The sequence below is a fragment of the Brachyistius frenatus genome, unplaced genomic scaffold (genome assembly GCF_029030835.1).
Source record: "Brachyistius frenatus isolate BFR_SWC_R1_liver_20210118 unplaced genomic scaffold, ASM2903083v1 Contig_48, whole genome shotgun sequence".
In the NCBI taxonomy this organism is placed as follows: Eukaryota; Metazoa; Chordata; class Actinopteri; family Embiotocidae; genus Brachyistius; species Brachyistius frenatus.
Genome location: NW_027210647.1, coordinates 1,378,379 through 1,401,418, shown reverse-complemented (window position 1 = coordinate 1,401,418; position 23,040 = coordinate 1,378,379). Strand labels below are relative to the sequence as shown.

At 41.2% G+C, this 23,040-nt stretch overlaps 2 protein-coding genes across 5 annotated transcripts; both read right to left on the bottom strand.

The window, feature by feature from the left end:
- Nucleotides 1–1,151: 1,151 nt before the first annotated feature.
- Nucleotides 1,152–19,856, bottom strand: LOC138623987 (mitogen-activated protein kinase kinase kinase 5). 4 transcript variants are annotated; one of them, XM_069703815.1, is made up of 28 exons: nucleotides 19,358–19,856; nucleotides 19,093–19,232; nucleotides 18,075–18,262; nucleotides 17,740–17,908; nucleotides 17,147–17,253; nucleotides 16,813–16,983; nucleotides 16,464–16,576; nucleotides 15,668–15,827; nucleotides 15,306–15,456; nucleotides 14,968–15,072; nucleotides 14,563–14,612; nucleotides 14,050–14,145; nucleotides 11,596–11,680; nucleotides 10,962–11,095; nucleotides 9,881–10,008; nucleotides 9,142–9,278; nucleotides 8,931–9,036; nucleotides 8,654–8,811; nucleotides 7,773–7,974; nucleotides 7,435–7,597; nucleotides 6,927–7,092; nucleotides 6,009–6,194; nucleotides 5,787–5,892; nucleotides 5,354–5,600; nucleotides 4,994–5,106; nucleotides 3,952–4,049; nucleotides 3,759–3,835; nucleotides 1,152–3,577 (listed from the first exon to the last, which is right to left on the bottom strand). In XM_069703815.1, exons 1-28 carry the CDS (start codon nucleotides 19,695–19,697, stop codon nucleotides 3,481–3,483), a joined length of 3,993 nt encoding a protein of 1,330 aa, XP_069559916.1. In that variant the 5' UTR covers nucleotides 19,698–19,856; the 3' UTR covers nucleotides 1,152–3,480. The 4 variants fall into 4 exon arrangements, with proteins under 4 accessions (XP_069559916.1, XP_069559918.1, XP_069559920.1 ...); XM_069703817.1 differs by having other exon boundaries at nucleotides 7,438–7,597; XM_069703819.1 differs by lacking the exons at nucleotides 19,093–19,232; nucleotides 19,358–19,856 and having other exon boundaries at nucleotides 7,438–7,597; nucleotides 18,092–18,119.
- Nucleotides 19,857–20,232: 376 nt separating this feature from the next.
- snip1 (Smad nuclear interacting protein) lies at nucleotides 20,233–22,900 on the bottom strand. The gene is made up of 4 exons (XM_069703814.1): nucleotides 22,608–22,900; nucleotides 22,284–22,407; nucleotides 21,316–21,875; nucleotides 20,233–21,179 (listed from the first exon to the last, which is right to left on the bottom strand). Exons 1-4 carry the CDS (start codon nucleotides 22,766–22,768, stop codon nucleotides 20,927–20,929), a joined length of 1,098 nt encoding a protein of 365 aa, XP_069559915.1. The 5' UTR covers nucleotides 22,769–22,900; the 3' UTR covers nucleotides 20,233–20,926.
- Between the last annotated feature and the right edge of the window lie 140 nt (nucleotides 22,901–23,040).

The window sequence follows — 23,040 nt, the reverse complement described above, 5'->3', positions numbered from 1 at the left end:
GAGTTAGCATCGCGCTTTAGCATTAGTGTGTCAAACATGAAAACAGGCACTTTATGTCAGTTTATCTCAATGAAATCTGTGCTGGACACTCAGATGTTAAGATTAGATCTTTTAATAATGGTAAAAGGGAACAGTATTTATGCTACAGGGTGACACATGAATGGCATAATTTTGTTTTATCATTCTCATCATTCATGTCAAAATCGAATAAATCTTGAAGTGTAAAATATATATATATTTTTTTTTTCCACTATCAAATAAAGATGCCATTGAGTGTCTGTCATCATCATAATTTATTAAACAAATAGGTAAGCAGGGGATTGGACTGAGGGTAAAAGATGATGGCAAATTGAATTTGGCCTGATAACATCTGAGTATTAATTTTCTTTCTGACACCGTCCAAGGACATGAGAGGAAGACGTCTGACTTGATTTATTGAAGCACCTTCTGATTTGTTCAGCATTCTGGATTATTGCAGAGGTAGATCAAAACTTATGATCTTCCCTGCCTAATCAGTATTTTGGACCAAGGCAGTGAGAGAGTTTTTTTTGTGGGACCTTATGATGCTGAATGAATAAAGGGTTTCATAAATCTATGAACACAATAAATTGGAATGGCAGTTTTAAATTAGTTTAAAAGAGTTTTTCTTGTTTATGGGCTGCAGCAGATTTTAAATACTTGCTTGAGTGTTCAAGGTGAAGGACATTGAAGAGACAAAATACATATAAACATGTCATTGCTTTGTCTCATTTGAATAGGACATCATTGCAGTGAAAAGAAGTGAATACAACCCCTGCAGCAATTGTAATTTTCTCAGACTCCCCCTGCAGGTCACTTCGAGTTCTTTGATGTTTAGGTGTCTTGTATGTTTTCAAATCTACCCACAAAAATTTCAATAATCATTAATGGTTAGGCCACTGGCAACCACCCAACTCCAAGAGATTAATTTCAGCTTCATTTGCTCCCTGCAATGTTTCCACTGTGACTCTGTTGCTTTGCACACTTGAGACATGTACAGCAGTCATACAGGTGTTTTCCCTTCCTGTCCAGCAGATGTGCAGTTCTATCTGAAGGTTTTCTTGGTCTTCCAGATCTTGTCTTTACTTCTTCGCCCCTTAAGAGCAATTTCTTGATGACATTTCAGACAGTGAAAATTGCAAGCTTTAAGCGCTCAAATAGGTTTTAATAGCCTTCTGTGTAGACATCAATCATTCTTAGATCTTCTGTCAGTTGTGTAGAGGAGTCCATTGTTGTTGAGTGTTACCTCGAGGTCTGAAGAGTCAGAGAATTTTTGTTTTGTTTTTATTTAACATTTATTTACAAAGGGGAGTCCCATTGAGAATAAAAAAAAAATCTCTTTTTCAAGGGAGACCTGGCCAAGACAGGCAGCAACATAAGAAACGCATAGTTACAGACAGAAGAACACAGAATGAGACAAGTTAAAAGAAACTAAAAGTTAAGAGTCAGTTACGTAACCTGGTTAATTTAAAAACATTGACATTTTTGGGAACCTGCTTCTATTTCTTTCATTTTAGATTTAAAAGCAGTAAATGGTGTCAGTTCTTTGAGTTTTAAATCCTTCTGTAACATATTCCATGATGAGGGTGCAGAGTACACAAAAGCCCTTTTTCCCATTTCCGTTCTGGCATTTGGGACAGCGAGCATAAAGAAGTCCTGAGAACGCAAGGAGTATTGTCCGGCACTTTTCTGCATGATGAAGACACACAGGTAGTTTGGGAGCAGACCAAGGATTGCCTTATAAATGAAGGTGTACCAATTACAATTGGTAATGAACCGCAGTGAAGCATGGTAAGCTGTGTCCACCATACGAAGACAGTTAGCAGAGGCATGCATATATAGAAGATCACCATAGTCCAACACAGGTAAAAATATAGCAGCAACTAGTCGCTTTTTTACATTAATTGAAAAACACAGCTTATTTCGAAAATAAAAACCCAGTTTTAACCTCAACTGTTTCACCAGGTACTGCACATGTGGCTGAAAAGTGAGGGAGTCATCAATCAAAAATACCCAGATATTTATAAGAGTCAGCAACCTCTATTTCACTTCCTTCAAGAGTGACCACTGAAGGGATATTCTGTGGCCTACTCCGAGAGTTGGTCAGCTCTGGAAATGTCATCAGCTGACAGTTCCAAAAGACAATTAACGACCTGCTTTCCAAGACAAGAGCCAGTTAAGGCTTAATGAAGTCAGGAAGTTCTGAGACTTCACAAAGAGAAAACAAACTTTTGCACAAGCTGCAATCACTTTGATTTTTTTTCTATTTTATGGAATAGTTAATTCACCCAGGGGTGTCCAACTGTAAAACATTACACATTAGTTTGTTACTAGAAACCAAACCCCGTCTCTCAATGAAGTCATATCCCCATAGACAGAGACTAGAGCTGAAATGCATTCAACATTAAACAGGCTTCTGTGCAGCTTATCAAAATAATGAACATCCTTTTATCTGACACAGGAGAAGTGAGATTACTCGGCAGTGATGACACACTGGAAAAAACATCAGACATGCACGTCTTCTTCCACTTGTAATAAGTTTTCACCTGCTACATTTTTCACAGATTTTCTGACCCTGGTCTTTAACTTCCTTTTTAAATTCCACTCCTAATATGAAGCCCAATTTTTAGAGTCTAAATTGGAACTTTAACACTCGCTCATATGTTGAAAAGCTCAGGACTAGACAGCTACTCCTCTCTCTCTCTCACACACACACACACACACACACACACACACACACACACACACACACACACACACACACACACACACACACACACACACACACACACACACACACACACACACACACACACACACACACACACACACACACACACAGAGTCCATGTCACTGTTTCTAAGGAGATGTCAACATTGTGAAAACACATGAGGAAACACATGTGGAATTTAAAGACTGTTCATCACCTCATCACTTCTTCCATCCTATGTCACTCCCTCAAACAACCCTCTTTCTGTTACAAACAAACGGCTGCATGCAGATAACAAGCTGGTCTGAGAGAATAAATGGTCCTGTTTATTATGACCAGGATATATAAGTGCAAATAACCCATGTTTTTCCTCAAACATAAATACATTAAGTTCCTGTCTTAGTAAACTGTCTTAGTTTTCTGTAGTAAAACCACATCATTGGAAGGAAACATTATAAAAGCATTAAACCAGATATTACTTTTCTGGGCAGCTTTTTTTGTAAAGGCACAATAACAGTCCAACAGCCCTGAGAAAAAAACGGTTTTAGGCAAGACCAAGACGGTGGTGATTTTTGGATGCACGAAACCTGGAAGAAGTTACATTCACAGTTCAACAAAGTAACCAAAATTGATCCCGATTTACATCAGCTCCCTGTAGAGTGTATTGTGTTCGCCAGTGCCTCTATTCCTCCAGATCACACAGGGCCAGCCTGTCAATAAACCTGTCCTTTGATGTATAACATCAGCAGCCGTTAAAGAGAAGTGTCCTCGCTGTCCTCATTATGTGTGCTGAGCTGGATCTTCCTGCGAGCTGTGACGGCTGCCCAGATTCGACACAGCATGCCGCCTCTGAAACAGCAATTTTTTTTGACAGATTTAAACATTTTAAACGTAATGCTACAAAAGGAGGTGCCTCAAACACCTTTGGAACTTTTTGATGTAACTTAAACTAACGATGTAAACAGGGCCATCGCTTCCTGTGTTTCAGCACGGACAGATTGTGCGAGGGTGATGCGTGGAGGCAGCTCACCTTAATCCACAATACATCAAGTCATCCCTGGAGGCCATGTGGAGGAGACAGTCCAAGGTGAACTCATGAGAGAGCAACTAGAAAACAGGATTGCACAAGTGTGGATTAACAGTAGGTGGATGAGTCACATCAACCAGCCACAGTGGTAAAAAAAAAAACAAAAAAAAACTAGGTTGTATACGGCTGACTTTACCTTTTTGATAGTGTCTTGATCTACAGAGACAGACCTGAGCCAGCGGACCAAAGCCTTCCTCTCTGGATTAGAGCTTTTCTGTGAAGCCAACTCACCACCTATAACATACAGAGTTTGCTACCATTAAGTTCTTTTGGGACTTGACACTAATTACATGCATTTAATGATGTTAATATTTCACATAACAAAAAACACCATGTGTTTCTACAGCCAGAGACCACATAATCATTATCCAAACTGACAAGTCAAGTTTGCTGCTGATCCGACAGTCGACACCTCAAACAGAAACCAGTCAGACAGAAATCCCCCATCAGCCTGAAGCTGAGGCGTGGCAGGGATTGACTGGCACAAGTGTTAAGAAACACTAATGAGAATCACAGAGCATTGATAATCCGCAAAGGGCTTGGTGCTTCCACGTAATACTGGTCATGCTGCAGCTTGTATGGTTAATTGTCAGACAACAAGCTCCTACAAACTCTTAGAAAAGGCGTTGCGCTTCCGGAGACGAGCAAACATCCTTAGTTATATCGACTAGAAATATTATTTATTTTCATCCATCTGCTATTGGCTGCATCAAAAACACTAAGCAGAAAGGAATCATATCCAACTGATTTACTTTACCTGGATTTAAAGGTCTGATCATGAGACCTGACGCAGATCAAACAGAATACGCAAATGTTCCTCAGTGTTTGTTTTAACCTGCTTTGGAGTATAGGATGGATCAGTTTCAGCAAGCCAGAGTCAAACATACTGGTTGACTATTTAAAAAAAAAAAAAAAAAAGGACATGCCAATCATTTAAAGTAAAGGGTCAGGTTTGTTCAACTCTAATTTAATTAAAATAGGAGATATTCTGTTGGTATAATTCAATATTATCATCTTTTCGGCACAAAATTCCATATTTGTGTTTCCTAAACCTAAATCTAAAACTACAGGACCATTCCGCACTACTGCTGCTCGTACAAAACCTACAGAGACATACTCACTCACACTACCAAACTCGCATGGCAGTTGCAACACACACTAGTACACAGATGGATTACCTTCAATGACTGCTTCTTTCCTTAGTACTTCAATCTGTTCCTGCTTCCTCTGGACAGAGCTCTTCAATAGCTCCTGGTACTCTCTCTCCTTCTCACTCAGCTGACTCAGCAGTCTGAAACAACAAAACATAATCAGTCATTACCCCTCAGCAGAACTCCACTCCTTATTTGTCACTGTGTACTGCTTTATAGAGATGTCCGCCTTATGATTATTCACATTTTTACAGCAAAGATGTGATATTTATTTTCTAAATGTCAGATTACAGGAAGATTAAAAACTGATGATTATTGTCAATTTGCTCATCACAGAATCTCAGTATGAAAGAAAGCATCATGATGAAGAGGATGACTGTGTGCTACCTCCTGGTCTCTTGTCGCAGGTCTCTCAGTTTGTTGCTTAGGGAACAGGTGGTGTTCAGGATGAGGTCTGTAGGGGAGTCGGGGCTGGCTGTTGGGTGGAGCTCATAGATCGGTGCAGTCTGTTGCATGTGTGCTGGTGCCACTAGCTGGTCAGGGACCAGAACTACGGGAGTGTCTGGGTCTGCACACTCCTCCTCAGGAGTGCTGTCCTCAATCTCAAAAGAGCACTGCAGCTGGAGTTTCAGTTCTGAGAGGCAGAGAGTGACGTGGTAGAAGCAAGCAAATAAATAAATACAGTCGATGAAACAAACATATATTGGATAAAATGAGCTGCTTCACAGTGTGTCTCTGGCAAACACTCTTGTCCTCTGATGATCAGTTCTTTCTTTCTATTTGACTGTTAAACATGAGATTGGATGGATAAAAGCTCTACCTGGTAGTAGTACAGTTATGGCGTCCTGCACTGCCTGCCTCAGCAGATTGTCCAGAGCAAACATCCAATGAGGTTTCACCCGCTGTTGCTTCAAAACCTTCTTTACCTGCAGACAGAGCAGATGGTTGAATATGATTGTATGAATGAATGTGGCACTTTTGATTAAACGTGACAGCAGTGTTATCACAAGGAAAGTCGTGTCTTGGCAAAGAGGTAACTTACTGCATCTTGGAAGCTGAACAGCACCGCCTGTAGGCTGTTCAGAGGTACTGTGGCAGCGAGCAGCGTAGCTCTGAGGTCCAGCAGGCAGCTGGTCAGCTGCTTCCTGTCAGGGGAGTGGATGTTGTCTCGCAAGCAGGTGATGAGTTTGTTGATGTGGTCTGCAGTGAGCGATGTTCCTTCACCATACTTTGAACAGAGGGGAAAAAAAGTTTTGTAAAAATGGGGATACTATACTTCTGTTTTGTTTTTTTGTATTCTGGAGGCACATAAAAATGCATCTTCATCTCTCATTAGTGCTCTTCACTTGGATAGTAACAGTTGGTTTTTTTTTCAGTTTTTTCAGTATTGTTCATTTATCAATCACCAAAATTCCATTTCCTTGTTTCTTAATGTTAAGACACAACATTTGATTATAGTTTGATTTAAATTAAACAACAAAAATGCATGCAAGCTGATACAGTGAAAGATCACGCAGGAAAAAGGAGATGGAAAGGATACGCCACACTGACAGCTACATTTTTTCTGCCGCCTTATTTGTTTTATGAAAACAAATGCCAAACCCAGTTTAAAGTTACACAGCCAAAATTCCCAAAGGCTCAGGATTCCTAACTTGTAAGCCAACTTCACTTATTAACTGTGCACTTACTGCAGACAGACAGTCATGCTACGTGGCTGCTGAGATTCGTGTATGTTCTTATTTCTGGATGTTGCAATGCCAGCCATTTGTGTAATATCAAACTAAGAAGGGATCCAGACATTCTTGGCACACCATGTCTTTGCCAACTAGCTCAAATTTACAGATACGGATAAACATCTGAATCCCAGCTATCCAATAATTATTGAAGAACATGAAGGATGAATCATATGTGTCCTGCAGGAAGCGATGACGTTAACAGACATGCTGTTTCCTTCACCCACCTGAGGCACAGAGTCCTGTATATTAAAGACGACATTGCTGATGTAGTCGGTGAGAACTCGGTGCAGTGTGGCTCTCCTCTCACTGTCCTTTCTCAGCATGAAAAGACCAACATTCTCCTCAGTGGAGGATGGACTGCTCATGTCTGATGCCGAGTCGTCTGGTATTCTGGGCAGCAGGGGGAAACCAAGAGATAAATTAAAAAAAAAAAAAAACACAATAAAAATAAATAAGTAGTGACTATACTGAGATTAAAACTACAATGTAAAGATATGGATATCAATAGTTAATGTGGGATTTAGAGGTTGTTTTTCAAGTGATACATGCTTAAAGGTTAAGTGGCATTTGATACTGTAGCATGATACCCTTTTTTCATCTTGGCAGGATGTCATCTCACCAGACTGCTGATTTGAAACCTCAGTGTGGTTTGCCACTGATGCAAGATGCTCTAGAACCATGCAGAAATAACAGTGTATTCATTTGATTGTTCAGCAAAAAAATCGAACTCACGACAGGAAGCTGCTGCTGGCGCTGGGTGGGCTTTCATTTGCTCTGAGGGCAAACTGCGGCCTCCTCAGGTCCAAAGAACAAGACAGGTCAATTGAGCCCGAGTACGAATCCGTGTCCTCCACAAGAATGGAGACAGGCACAGACAGGCTGCGCTGATAATCAGCTGCAAAACCCAGAGAGGTTGTGTTTAGATACTGTAGGTCATTGTTAAAAATCTCTGGCACTTACCAGATTTCATGACAGCAGGTGTCACAACAGGTGCAATAACAACCATTTACAAGAGATTTAACAGCAGAAAAAAAGTGCAAGACAAAACAAGGCGAGCATTGAAGCCTCACCAAAAGAAAGGATGTCTTTAGGTTCTGATTCCTGTGGAGGTTTCGTCTTCTTTCTGGGAGACGACCTGAGGAAGGTGTCTTTCAGCAGCTCTGGCGCTGTGGCTCTGTGGTCTGGGTTTGGCACGAAACAGTTCATGATGAAGCCCTTTGCCTCATCTGACATGCACTCTGGGACCTTGGGGTGGATCTTAAACATGCCCACCTAGATGGCATTGTTTAAAGGATAATAACAGATTTGTAAAAAGATGATATTATTTACAATTAAGAGGACATTGTCTATGTTCAATGAGACAACTTTATTTGAGCATTCATATGCTATGCTATGAATGGTAGTGGCTCTCTGTGGCTGTAGTGATGCTGCGTTCATGTTATCATAATTATACGTACATTACTTGTAAAGTTGTATTTACAACTGATAATCTATGAAATCTTCGATATCCAACTCGGCACTTAATAAAGCCGACTGAAGCACTGACCATATTAAAAATCTGACTCGATGATGACGTTAGTTAAGTTCCTAAAAGTTAAGGAATGACCAGAGTCAATACACTCATCTTAAGAGAATCATGAGTAGCTGTACTAAATCTAAACTCAATCCAGTTAAATTGTCAAAAACTTTCAGATAAACACACAAATATTAAACCACATGGTTAAGGTTCATGGTCTCGGAATTATGAATGTCTGCACTTGCTTTGCAATCCATCCGATAGTGTTTAAGATATTTCATTCCAGAAGTATTTTAGTAGTGATTTTTATTCAAATCTCTAGGAATGTTGACTTCCATGACAGAAAAACATGGATGATTGCATAATTCCTTTTTATGTAAAAATCCCTATCTATATGTTATAACATCCACGCAAAGACAATTCTCCCTTCTTTACCTTGAACATGGCTGCCTGAGGACTTCCCAGCTCATGAAAGGGTGTTTTGCCTGTTGCCATTTCTATGATAGTGCACCCGAGGGACCAGATATCTGCCGGCTTCCCGTAACCCCGGGGCCCTTGGTCGATAATTTCTGGAGCCATGTACTGAAGAGTTCCTATTGAAAAATCCAGCATAAAAGTCATTAAATACAAAAACAGTATAAAGTTTACAGATAAAAAGTACAAGGTATCCTCATAATGTATTTAAATAGAGTCATAAATGTTGGCTCCTCACCAGTAAACGTCTCGGTACAGGGGTTAATCCCTGCTAACCGTTTAGAGGTTCCAAAGTCAGAGATCTTCAACACTCCACTGTAGGTGTTGATCAATACGTTGTCGCCCTGCAGCAGAGACAAAACAAGCGCTACTGACCTACACCACATGGCTCAGGTTAAAATATTCAATCACGTCAAATTATTATTTGCCTTCCAGGATCCTCTGTTCACCTTAATGTCTCTGTGAACTATCTGATTGTCATGAAGGTATTTGAGTCCCTCGAGGATCTGTTTGGTGTAGAAGATGATTGTGGCTTCATTGTCTTTCAAAGGGCCCCATTTGGAGCGCAGAAGAGATGACAAACTTCCTAGAATAAAGTATGTCAAATTTTTACAAGCTCTAAAAACATTAGTCCTCACATGCTCATGAAGGCAGAGCTGTGAACAAAATGTAAATTCACAATCCAAAATTAAAAAAAAAAATTCAGTTTTTGTTAAAAAGTTGAGTTATTTCTCAACCGTTTCTCCACTAAATTTTGCAAAATCAAACATGGAAATTAACTGGAATGGTCCACAATTGTTTCAGATGTTTTTCTGACAATCATGCCATTGTCTGAAAATGTTTTTTTCTAATGAGCAGGATGTCTTTGGAACCATGCACTTATTTAAACCCAGTAGGTGTTGCACAATCATCTGAGCACATGACTTCCTCGATGCTTTATAAATGCATCATCCTGTTACAAAGCTACACAGCCAGCAAGGAAATGCCGACTTGAAAGTGGCAACAGGGCTTCATTGTGTTTTGCAATTTCCAAGGAACCAAAGCATGAATTCTTTCCAAGTCCCTATTGCCTCAAAGAACATCATTCAAACCAGTGACCTCGTATGAATATGTCAGCGTATAATTATTATTTATTAATAGGAATACATGAGTTGATATATTAGTCATATCTTCCTTTCAGTGTATTACCTCCTGGCACTTCCTCCATGAAGATCTTGATGAAACTGTCCTGACTGACAGAGCCCAGGTACTGGACAATATTCCTGTGTTTTAGTCTCTTATGCAGAGCTATCTCCTCATGGAGGGGCTGGGAGTACCTGGGAAACACAAAGGAAATAAAAAGTGCAACTGTCAAGATCTTACAAGGTCAACAATACAGTACCCCATGTCATAGTTACAGTTATGATAATAAAATATGCAGAAATCTTGCAACATGCAGAAATTGCACTGGTTTGATCGAACATACACACATACACAAACAAAGTCTACACACTGTAGCTATTCAAATCTGGTGTCTCCAAACTTCATAATTTCTAATAAACCAATGTTTTTCTCTGAAAAAAAAAAGAAATATAGAAGATGCATCATCAAATTCTCTTGGCAATGCCCCATAAACTCCATTTCCTGTCTGATACATGCAGCATTGCGTGTTTATAAATTTTAATTAAACTTCCATCGGGCATTAATATATAGAGGGTACAAACAATCTGTCAAACAATGATCAGGTTTGCATTATAAGTAAATAAATGAGATGGTCAAGGGGACGTAACAGCTTAAACTCCTGCTTTAAAAAGATACTGTATATACATTATGTAATGTACATTATGTAATGTACCATGTCATGTAATGTACCATGCTAGACTTTCTTCCAACTCTTTTCTCTACTCAGTTAACAGCATCTTTACTCTTTTGTTTTTCTACATCTGGTTATCACTACTCACTCATTATGGCATACATTGAGTAATCGTTGCTGATAAGCTTACAGCCTGAAAATTACAACACAGAGGAGGGACAGATGATAAGGACTCTGTCTGTGTCTGAGACTCTGAGGTTTCCTGAATACATTATTTCTAAACAGATCAAAGCTCTTTGAGCAGATGATAAAGTCATCTAAAACAGTCCTTAAGAGCACTGGAGATCCGACCATGCCAGTGAGTGTGATCTCTGCCAAATCCTTTCCCCTTAAGGCTGTTGTGGAAAGAGCATTAATGTGAGAAACAGTGCAGCTAAATATTCCCTAGTGAAAGGATAAACATTTAATTTCTCGTACGTGCGGTCCTTCTCAGGAATCTCCTTGATGGCGATGCGTACTTGGTTGCTCAGGTCCCTTCCAGCGTACACCACACCGTACGTCCCTTTACCCAGAACCACCTTGTCGCCATTCTCATTGGTCTCATAGATGTACTGTAGAGTCAGAGGAAGGAGGCATGAATGAGTGTGCAGTGGCTGGAAATGGGAGTGTCTGCAGAATTGCGAGACATTTCTCAAGCACATAGTGAATGTGAAAGGAGCGGGGAGATATTTCATTCACAGACTTTTGACATTCAAGATTCAATACTTCATTACAACATCAACATAACCACTTTGAATTTGTCGTTGTGAGCTCACATAAAAGATCAAAACATAGGAACCAATCACTCATACAACACATACAGTAATACATTAACAAATGTAAGACAGGAAGGAAATTAAATCCAACACATACAAACAACATAGATAAAACTAGAGTTCTGAATTCATCTATTTCTATTCAGGTTTCTATAAATGTGACATTATGTCACAGGGATGATTCTGTGCTTGAGAATTTTATATTCCCAGCAACTGCAGTTGTTGTTCTTTGCCTCATTGAGGCAAGTAAGACCTAAAATAGAGCGCACGCTGCATCAGAGGAATGAAGGACTGACCTCTAGTATTCCCCCAGTTAGATGTTCTGAGTCCTGAGCGGGGGCTTGAGCCTGCTGCAGCAGGGAGTTCACCAGCTCGCAGAAACTATTCAGAGGAAATTGTGAGAGGACAGTAATGTAGATGAGAATATGTTGTAATGGAGCACGTGGTTAAATATGGATTCAGTTATTATCAGTTAAAGTGAAGAAAACAACAACACCGTAAAATGTGACTGTAGATTACCAGTCCCATCAATGGTTTATTGCCTTTGATATCTATGCTGTTATTTTCTATTTCTCTCCCTTCACCCCAACTACTCGAGGCAGATGGCCGCCAACTTCTGAGTCTGGTTCTGTCTGAGGTTTTCTCCCTGTTAAGAAGGAGGGTTCACCCCCCCCCCTTCTCTCAGCTGCAACTCGTGGGAATTGTTGGGTTCATATCTGTAATGTTGCATGGTTCCATTGTGAGGACTATTAAGAGTTAGGGCCTGATTTACTAAAGGTTTGCATCTGTAAAATCACATGCAAACTCCACACCACCTGCAAAAACATGTCCAAGCAGATCTACTAACTGCTTGCGTCTTTCAAATGTGAAATTTAACACCCGTTGTCCAGTAGTGTTTGCCTGAATGTATATGTAATATTGGGCGTTTCTACTTGAAGGTTCAAAATCCCAGGAGGGGAAATGCAAATGGAACCTGGAAGTAGGTACAAGAGAAGTGATTGCGTGTGTATTTTAGTACAACTAAAGGGCATGTATTAATCAGATGTGCACAATATGAGATGGCTGCTCTTATTATGGTGAGAAGGAGACGCAGGGAAACCAAAGAATACGTAGAAAACGTGGTTTTACACCCACGGAAACATTTTTCAGATGTCAGAGGGAGAAATTATTCAGACATTTCTAAGTTAATGAATAAACTAAATGTTGATTGACAGCCAGCAACAAGGAGGAGCCACATACCAGCAATTAAAAAACTTCTTACGACTCAGCAATTTCCTGCCTCTGGGTAATTCCATTTTTGGTATTTTTCACCTAATATCTTGCCATCTTCTCATAATTTGATCTATTCATATTTTTGTTATTCCCACGGCATTGACTTCCTCGCTGATAATCTTCTATAAAGCGTTTTGTTCTTGTTGTATTTATAGGCTTTTTATTCATTTCAATGGGATCAGATTTCCTTTTGCTTTTGCGGTCGTTCTGTTAGAACAGCTGGAATCACTTTAACGCATTTGATTTGCACCTGATATCAAAGACGCAATTACTCTGAGTAAATCACCCGCAAAACGGGTGCAAAATAAATGCGCAAACTGTTGGAGTAAACATGCAATTTAGTACCCCTTACTTCAGATTTGAGTAAATCAGGCCCTTAGTGTCCAGTATGTGGGAGGAAAATGACCCTTTGTGAAAGGAAGAGTTCATCTGAATGTGTCAAATCACTGTGGAGTTTTTGATCACTATTTTCAAGAAGCGGCAATGTTTTTGCAGTTTTCCAGCATTGGTCCTTACTAATACAAATAATAATGAGCGATAAAAGGTTTGATATTATTTAGCAAATGTATGTATTGTGCTGTCCAGTAACCCAATCCAAAATGAAGCCGGCTATAGCAACCTACAGCCAAAACATTTTTTACACCTCAAACATACACACAAATCATATTGATGAGAAACACTAAATGTAAACAAAACAAGATAACGCCACAAAGCACCTTTAAGGAGTCAGTCAATACAAATTACTAAAAACAACAGCAATCTTCCCCTACTTTCTCCAGTTAATACATACAGTACCTGTGCATACTACCATAATACCATATGCTACTGAAACTGTCATTTCAGTTTTACTTTCATTTCTTTGGATAAAGTTCTTTGAAAAAAGAAACATTCCCAAGTAACTGTAAATGTTGAATTTGAGAAAGTCATTTACTCTTTAGCAGCGATTCAAATGAAGTTGACTCACTTTATATTAAGATGGCAGAAGAGATTACAGCAGTAATCTGTAGTGCTAGACAGCACTGGAGGTTTGACGGAAATGTAATTGTTTATGATTTGGGTCAAGTGTTTTTTGAAGTGAGAATGAAAAAGATCTGTCTAAGGTTTTTTTTTTTTTATAGCGGGCAATAAAGGAAATATGACTCATAAGAGGGTGACGACGTCACACTCATTTCTCGAGGTCGCTGTCGACAGCCTGAAAAAGAAGGTTTGCTTTCTTACCTACTGACACATCCGATTATCTTCCTGCACCCTGTACTGATGGTCTGAATTTGTTTATCTAGCCTGTCAGTTGCTCAGTGAGCAGGTCATTCACATGGCCTTATACGTTCACACACACACACACACACACACACACACACACACACACACACACACACACACACACACACACACACACACACACACACACACACACACACACACACACACACACACGCACGCACTTTGCCCTGTTGTATCCTTGCAAATTTGTCACCCACCCCTTACAGTGAATCTCCGAGGGGAAGCATAGCTGGAAGTCATCAGAGTTGTAGAGGACATACAGGAAGCAGCTCCGCTCATCGATCTTTGAGGCACTTTGGAGACAAAAAGGCAAACACATATTGTGATTATTCAAACAGTCAAACCTATAATTTATTAGTTTAACATAAATGAAAATGGATTTCTGCTGCACATAAAGACTATGCGTTTGCAGTTTATAAGCGGCCCTGCAGCCAATCGTTTTGGGTATTTGTTAAAAATTGTCCAACTGGCAAATCGGCAGACAAGACAAGTCTAAAGTACACAATAACAATGAGCAGTAGTCGTCGGGCAGTCAGGAAAAAGCCCGCAAAAAAAAAAAAAAAAGCAGAGCCTGAAAATACGCTGACTACAAAAAAGCTGACAGTCAGCCAAGATTTCTGAGACAACCCGTATGTTTTGGGCCCTCTGACTTTGCCGTAGGTCGGACACACCCAGAAGTGAGGTGGTATTTGCACATGCTGTAACTTTACCTCACTCCCCGAATTGCATTTGCTGGGAAAGTCCACTGGTGCAAGCCTTTCTGTCAAATCAAATATGGAGTTAAAACACATCAGTGTGACGGCTAAGACATGAAAAAACAGATACGTTTGAAAGGAAAAGAAAGTAAACAGCCCTCTTTGTAGTAGGAAACTTTTTTTTCCCCTCCCCTTTATAGACAGAGACTGTCAAAGAACACACCCACACACCTCTGATTAAACATTCACCGTACTCTAAAACAACATTAGAAAAGTTAGTTATTTCTATAATTATGCAAAATTGTGCAAGCCATCCATACAGACTGTAGACTGAGAGATGTATTCAGATCAGAGAGAGTCTGTAGGAGTGGGGAGTGTGTGTGTTTGTGTTTGGGGGGGTGGGGAGGGGGGGCTACATACTTTTAAGGGCGTGACGTGTTCCAACTGGACAGTGCGACTTTCGTCTTCCTCGCTCACACACACAATAGCTGGTTGGAGGACTTTACTGGGCTCCAGAATGAGCACCTGAAAAACAGAAATCCAAAAAAGCTGATCCCTTTACCAGGATTTAAAAAATATCCACAATGCTTTCATATTTTTCTAATGAGAAGCCAAAACTCTCCTGCTGTAATGTGTTTTAACCTTAAGATCCAGTTGAGCAGAGGCGGGTCTTGTTTAACAGTCACTAACTTCCCGAGAAGATTTAAGTTGTCTGTTTATTGTTACGTTTAGTATTAATGTAATCTGTGTCGTCTTACTGGGCAGCGGCCTGTTGAAACTGTGGGTTTACACGTCTGCAAAAGCAGTTCCATCCAGAGGTCCATTGTATCCTGTTTAGGATATCTCACCTCAGGCAGCTTGGCAAACTGACGGTACAGGATGTATGTTTCCATAATGGATGCTACATACCTGAAAGAATCACACTAAGCTTGTTAGTCCACGTATAATTAATATGCAATAAGTCTTTTATTTTGCCCCTTAAAATAATTTCTGATCCATTGTATTTTTTATCAAAGCGATCAAATTAAACAACCGCGCTGTAGTAACTGAATGTTGATGCTGACTTAACACGTCGATTTGCACGATTGCTACTCATAAAGACCGAGTGTTTAAGCCTCACCAGATAGGAGCCTTGAATCTGTAGAGCTTCTCAGAAGCCTCAATGACCTTCTTGTGCTCGTTGGCGAGGATGTTTGCTCCGAGGTAGAAACCAACGTCCCAGTAGTCCTTCATCTTCTCCAAACTGCCCTTTCTACCGAGCAGGGTGCTTATAGCCACACCTAAATATCAACATCATAACACAAGAGCAAAACAGCTTATGAACATTTAATTCATGTGAAATCACCAGATGGTAGCCCTGTGCATGTGTGTAATGATATGCACCTCAACTACAGTATGTAGAAATACATTCTTCTACGTGCACTAGTTGTCGAAGTCTGAGGAACATGTTGTACCTGTAAAACACTTTCTTCATTTCACCTAGAAAAAGTGTTTGTGTTATCCTTATTATGATTTGGTTTATGATAAAATGTAATAAAGATTTTAGTTATATTTTCCAAATATTTCACTGCATTAAAAAATATCACCAAAAATGAAATATGAATTAAAATTGTGGGATGCAGCATAATAGAATTCTCAGGTTTACAACCCTACAGGATAAAGTGTCATGTGTCAGTAGTAGAACATTTATGATATAATAAATACGCAGACTATAAACTTTGATTTTATTTTTTTACTTATTTAATTTTAAAAATAAAATTGAAGTTTCTTGTTGTCAGATTTTGTGTTTCCTAAATATTATCCTACCTACACAATAAACTTGATTTTGTAGAGGTGTAAATTTAAGGACTTGTAATGACTAAGGCAGGTTCTTGTAATAAATTATCTTTGGTGGACAAAGAAACAGCATTTAGCACCTATTTTGCGCAGCTCAATAGAAGTATCAAATTCATGGCCAGCTGCCATCAGGAGGACCACGTTGTTGATGCCCGAGTGAAGAGTCGGCTCTGTTTCAAATGCTTTTCCATACCTGAAAAACAATATACAGAAATGACTGATGTCAGATTAAGAGCATGAAGTGCATCAGGAAACAGAAACATACACTGCAGAAACATATAAGCAGCTGCAGTCACAGCAATACAGCAGGTAATTGGGTTTGTCATGACAGAGTAGTCTTAAGAGAAAAAGACAGACAAATGCCAGCTTTCTAATGTGTGGAAAGGTTTACGTGACTGCCAGACCAACAAACGCACAAACGGGTCGTACCAATAGCAGGCCTGGTCTCTGCTGCGCTGGTCAGTGAACGCTGAGTTCATGAACATGTCTTTGTAGATGCGTCCACACAGGCAGTACACGTCTGATGCCACCTTGTCCCCCGACTCTACAATTGGGAGAATTGCATCCAAAGCCTTTGCGCGATCCCCAGGGCGATTCCTCCTAACAGGAACATGTGATAACATCCACAGGTGATGTAGCTTTGACAAAGCCCCTTGTATGTTGATACAAAGGCTACAGGCCGAGTATGGTAAGAAAACTCAAAGCTGAAACCAGTAAAGAAAGATTACAATAAACTCAGCTGCAGTAGTAGTCATGTGCGTACCTGTTTAGAGCGAATATATAGTGAAACTTGATATTCTGATGTTTTGCTACCCGACACATGGGCAGGTTGTTCAGGGTCTCCACCAGTTTGATCATGGCATCGTAGTCCTGAGAAATGGGTGTACAATCAAAATGTATTCCTTCCCATGTTCATATCTGATGACATTTAATATTTTGTGTTATTACAACATTTAATAATATCAAGAACTTGAACCTCAGTAGTCATTTTCCTTAATATCCATGTACATTTGGAACACTGGACACATTATCTGGTTCATAGTGACTCTTGAAGGCACCCATACCATCAGCAGCAGTTATTTCATAAGAAAACTATTTCTTTTTCAAGTTCTAAACTGAAAATGGATCAGTTCATTAGTCCACAGACATTTTCACGTTAAAGAAAAGGGAGGATTTGCAATTTTCTTTTCTATAAACTGAATCCCTTTCGTTATCATAATTTTTGTTTTGTTCACTGATTGACAATGATAAAATGACATTTTGAAAGATAATCACTAGTTGGAGCCCTAGATCTTTTACGCACTGCATGTCTCTGCATTTATTCCGAGACACGTGTATTAACACATAAACACACACCTGTATGTCCCTGTAGGACAGCAACAGGTTCATCACTATATCAGGGGTGAGCAGCTCGACACTGTCAAGGCGTTTCTGGATGCGGCTCAACTCCTCACTCAGGGCTCGGCCGCTGAACCGCTCCCGCGCCATACGAATCTCGTGCCTGATTGACTCCCGGAAGTACTCACTGTCAGCACCAAGAGCAGAGGAGGCAAAACATTTCACACTTTTATCATCTGCAATAAATCAGCCACGTGAAGTTACACATGGCAGAAGCTGTGATTTACAGCATAAGCACATGCATGTATAATCTGACATGATACTGTTGTTTGGCAAAGCAGTTCATGCTTGACCTGGACTGAATGTGCACATTGTTCAGCAGATGCACCAGTCTGTCCACCAGCGGGGTGAGAAGGGGCTCCAGCTGGAAACTGGGCTGCATCAGCTCTTTGATGCAAGTCATCATCGTGGCGTCACAGGCGAACACTTTGCCGTGAGGTGACACTACGTACGGGATGAAGGTGTAACTCCCACACTGCTCCTGAGGGAAAACGACACACAGGGACAATTCACACTGGGAGATCTTGCATTGGCCTCAATAGGCCTGAAGCATCGTTTTAAATTTGTCAGAGTATTTTTGCTTTTGCAAAATAATTGAAAGTTACATTTGACCTACATTATAAACAAAATACTTGAAGCCCATTGATCGTAGCTCTCAATAGAACTTGTGACGAATTACATGATTTTATATTGTGACTATTTGCTGCTTTTCCTTTGTATGTAATATTTGAATTGAGTATCTTTGGATTTTAGATGTTTGATCAGAAATTTTTTTTTTTTTCAAGATGTCATCTTTGGTTCTGGGAAATTGCGATGGATATTTCCTGATGTTTTATGGACCAACCCATTAATCGATTGGAATAAATTATAATAATAATCAGCAGATTAATCAGTCATGAAAACGTACATTAGTTGCAAACATGGCTGGATTAATGAGCTGCAGTGCCCTGAGACAACGATAACCCCTTTATCTATTGACTGCCTCCATTTATTTCACTCCCATTGAGTACAGTGCACAGTGATACTAGATTTGTCAAAAGAAAAAAAAAGACCCCCTGCAGTTTCTATAATTCAAAGTCCTTCTCATTTCACTACATATTGTACTTGAGCGTGCACATTTTGACACAAATGATAAATTATTCCAATTATCATTAACTATTTTGCACAGTGAGGTTAACTTTGGGAGCCCTTTGGGGTTTAGGGCCTCCTCAGGTTGTTGCCCACCTTATAATCAAACCATGGTTGCAATGGAGCCCTAGTTTATCTGTCACGTCATCTTTATACAGTAAACAAATAAAGGGCACCTGTTACCTTGACAGCCTGTAGATCCGTATCTTGCTTGTAACAGTACAGAATTATGTTGTTAGTCATACTGAAACTTTCTCTCACTCCAAGGTGGTAGAAAAGTGATGGCTGGCAGAAAGTGTCACTCATCTCCACCACTGCTACATCTGCGGGGGGAAATTTACATTTAAAAAAAAAAAAAAAAAAAAAAGAACGGTTGAGTTTGCGTAATTGGCGTAAAACTGCGCGCGTGTCATCCAAAGTGCGCCGCGGTCAGCATGCCCGCACTTGCCTGTGTTGTAAAAACTATCCAGGATGTCTGTGGTGCCCAGTGATATTCTCTCGTATGAAATGGTTTCAAAAACAGCGTGTGCGTCCGCGCAGGCTTCCTTCAGACATTTCAGCGATAAGTTCTCCTCCGTCTGCGGCATTGATGCGCCCTCGTTGACTATGTATGCCACGGACACTGCTCTGGTCCGACTCCGCGGAGACATGATCTGTTTACCCGAACCGTTGCTGGCCGTCAGCTCTATCGCCAACGAGTCCTGCCAAAAACTTCCAGCAGAAACCCAGACTGGATCCTTCCTCTTCAGGTCGTGCAGACTCATTCGCCTGCGCTCCGTCGTGTACATTGTTCCGCCTTTTTTTTTTTTTTCCAAACCTTAAACTCAATGCATGTGTTTCGCAGGCACAACTTCCATTTATAAAGCGACTGTAGGGTTGCTTCTTTTTGTAATTCCCCAGGTGAGTCGCCGCGTCCGCCTCCGCTCGGAGCTCATATCCACGAACATTCCCGGCCCTCCTCTCCACTCGACCCGCCCTCCTCTCCTCTCCTCCCCTCCCCTCCCCTGCTCCGCCTGTTGGCATTTGGGAGACTGAAACTGTAAACCTCACGGCCTCGACTCTCGCATGACCTCTGCTGTGAAAAACTATTCAGCTAATCATTTTACTCAAAAGAACTAACGCGGTGGCTCTGCTTCTTCTTTCTCGTTGCCTCTTCTAGTATAGAATCAATAAACTCGTAACTAAATGAGACAAACCAAAATTAGACATGCAGAAAATCCAGAGGAAAAGTGTGCATAATTATAATATAATAATATTTATAATGATATAATTAATGTCTGATACTCTGTAAAATACACGCAGCAGCTGACTGCAAGGAAACTCTTCCAATCCAAATTTTCAGTCTTTATTTACAGTACAAAAATGAAAATTTACTATGAATGCATCTGAACTGACAAAAATAAAAGAACTCTTTAAATACACGCTGCAGGAAACACACAACAGCATCAGTTCTTTCCCCTGCACTACAAAGCAACAAAAAAAAAAAAAAAAAAAAAAAACCAATATTCTTACAAGTCTGTGATGTTTACGCTGACAACAATCAATGCTTTTTAAACATGAGTCGAGAGTTCACATTCCAATAATGCAATGTACACTGACATTTATAGCATAAACATAGACAATGAGCTATAATTTGTACTCAGTGCTGCGACCCCACCCCCCCAAAATATATAATTCGTTAGCAAGATTATCTTTATGTGGCACTGAGCACTTGTTTAATGTGAGCACTGTCAGATGGAAGATCAGTCATGCATCACACCGACGTTACAGAAACAACCTGAGAATAGGAAGTCTTCTCCGAGACAGTTGTGGCAGGTTTAAGCAGAAGTTCAGTAATTACAGAATATGTACGACAAACCAACCTTGTTCCATTATGTTAATGAAGTCCCACGTTTGACAAATTTATTGCTCCGCTCCCTGCAGAAACGGCTATATGTTGTTGTTGTTGTTGTTGTTGATGATGACGATGTTATCTAACCTGAATCAATTTGGGGCAAAACGGCGCGCGGGGAAATGTTTACTCATCGAGGCCCTCGTCGTCCTCTTCCTCCTTGGCGTCCACCTCGCTCGTGTCCGAGAACTCGTGGAGCAGGACGTACTCGCGGCTGCTGAAGCCAAACTTGAGCACGTCTTTTTCTTTGAGCTCGTAGTAGCGCTGGGACTCGATGCGCTGGTTGTTCAGGTACGTGCCGTTGCCAGAGCCGAGGTCAATGATGTAAGGCCTTACCCTGCGTCCGGTGGTGCCGTCCGCCCGCGTGAACCCCACCAGTCTGCAGAAGTGCACAGAGAACGGTAGACGTTTACCAACTGCAGAGCAACGCAACAATCAACGTGTTATCATTTCGGCATTCCTAAAGCAAAGCGTAGGGCGAAAGACGGCAGCTGTCTCGCGGCTGTCACTCCTACCTGTACTGGAATACTGCGTGCTGCTTGGAGCAGGACGGGTGGTCGATGGGGATGTCGGCGATTTTCCTCTGCCGCCCCAGCAAATAGGCACTCTGTCTGTGGATGTACATGACCGGGAGGGGCTCGTCGTTCTTGAAAGGGTACAGTCGCCACCTGCGTTTCGGAATGCGAGCCTCGGGCGGCTCGTTGTACTTGATCACCACCCCGCGGAATGTGTTGGTGTCTTCCGTGAGCGCCCCCGAAAGTTCAAAGTTGGGCTTCTCCTTCTCAGCGGGAGGAGCGTTGCTGTCGCTGCTGCCTTCTTCGGACTGTCCGAAGTCGTGCTCTTGGTTCTCCTCCCGCCGCTGACGGTTCTCCCTGCGCCGCTCGTCGTGCTGCTGCCGCTCGGCTTGCTGGGACCCGGGCGCGTTTCGCTCCCCCCGATGCCGCTCGCCGCCGCCGCCGCCGCCGCGGTCTCTCTCCCGCGGCGGCCTGTCCGACTCCCACCTGCTCCGTCTCTCCTCCGGCTGGTCGTTCCTTCTTCTCCGCTCATCACCGCCGGCCCTGTGCTCGTCCCGCTCCTGTGACATATTTCAGAAGAGAGAAGATTTATTAGTCCGGGACGAACGTTTACGGTTAATAAGTTTTAAAGCGGTCATCTCCGGCATTTTGTAACTCGCATCTGTCGGAGGTTTCCTATTGTGAAAAGGGAGCGTTTCCTCTGTTCTGTCACCAAACGCTGCTCATGTGGCAATCCTTGGTTTTCTCGCCATCATTTTGTAAGATATTTACCTTACTACGTAAAAGTGCCTTTAAATGACTTATGTTGTGATTTGGTGCAATATAAAAAAAAATTAAAAAAAAAAAAATCAATTACAGGTTTTGGATGTCATATCCCAGTGACGAATGTATAAAGGTGATGCCAGAGTTACCAGTCGTTACTTTTCAATGCAGCTATATTGGCTCTCCGATGTTAAGAAGCTATTCACCCGCTTTACTTTGACATCGGCACCACGGTGAGGACTTCTCCTGTTTCTGGGAGATCCGCTGCTTCGTCCGGCGGGAGAGGTCTCCCTCCTGCCCGGTGACCGATCCCTTGTCCTGCCGGGGGACCTACATGAAGATCATGAAAGACGCTTAAGCAATCTTTTTTTTTTTTTTTTTTTCGGCTCAGATGCAACTAGTACGGGTGGCAAGATACGTATGTTCAAAGGCTTAACGAACAAAACAACTACCGTAACTCTTCACTTAGGCCGTCGGGAGTAAATAATACAAATTACGTGGGGCGATCTGCTGACTTTATTTGTGTATACCTGCTCGTTCTTCTACGCGGCGGACTGGAGTTGCCGATGGATCTCGACCTCGAGCGGCGTGATGTCTGTGGCCTACCAGGGCTGAGCTGCTCCTCCTTTATCTTAACTTCGGGCTCCCGCTCAGGAGATTCCCTTCTCCTCTGCCGCTTTTCTTTGGTCATCCTGAAATGTTTCTAAAACTATTTCGACCCGTTACGTGACTAAACGTGCATCGTAATCCAAACAAAAACATAAGAAAGTCAACGAATGTAACAAAGTTCGACTGTTACGCTGGTATCGCGAACTTCCGCTTCTTGCGGTACGCCCAGAAATTCCTCTCGGCGTCGCCGCTGTCCTGTGCTCGCTTTTGGTTCCGCCATAATGTAGTCGTGTTACGTACTGTAAACTTAACAAAACAGAGTTTTTTTTGGTTTTTTTTGTTGTTGTTTTTTTC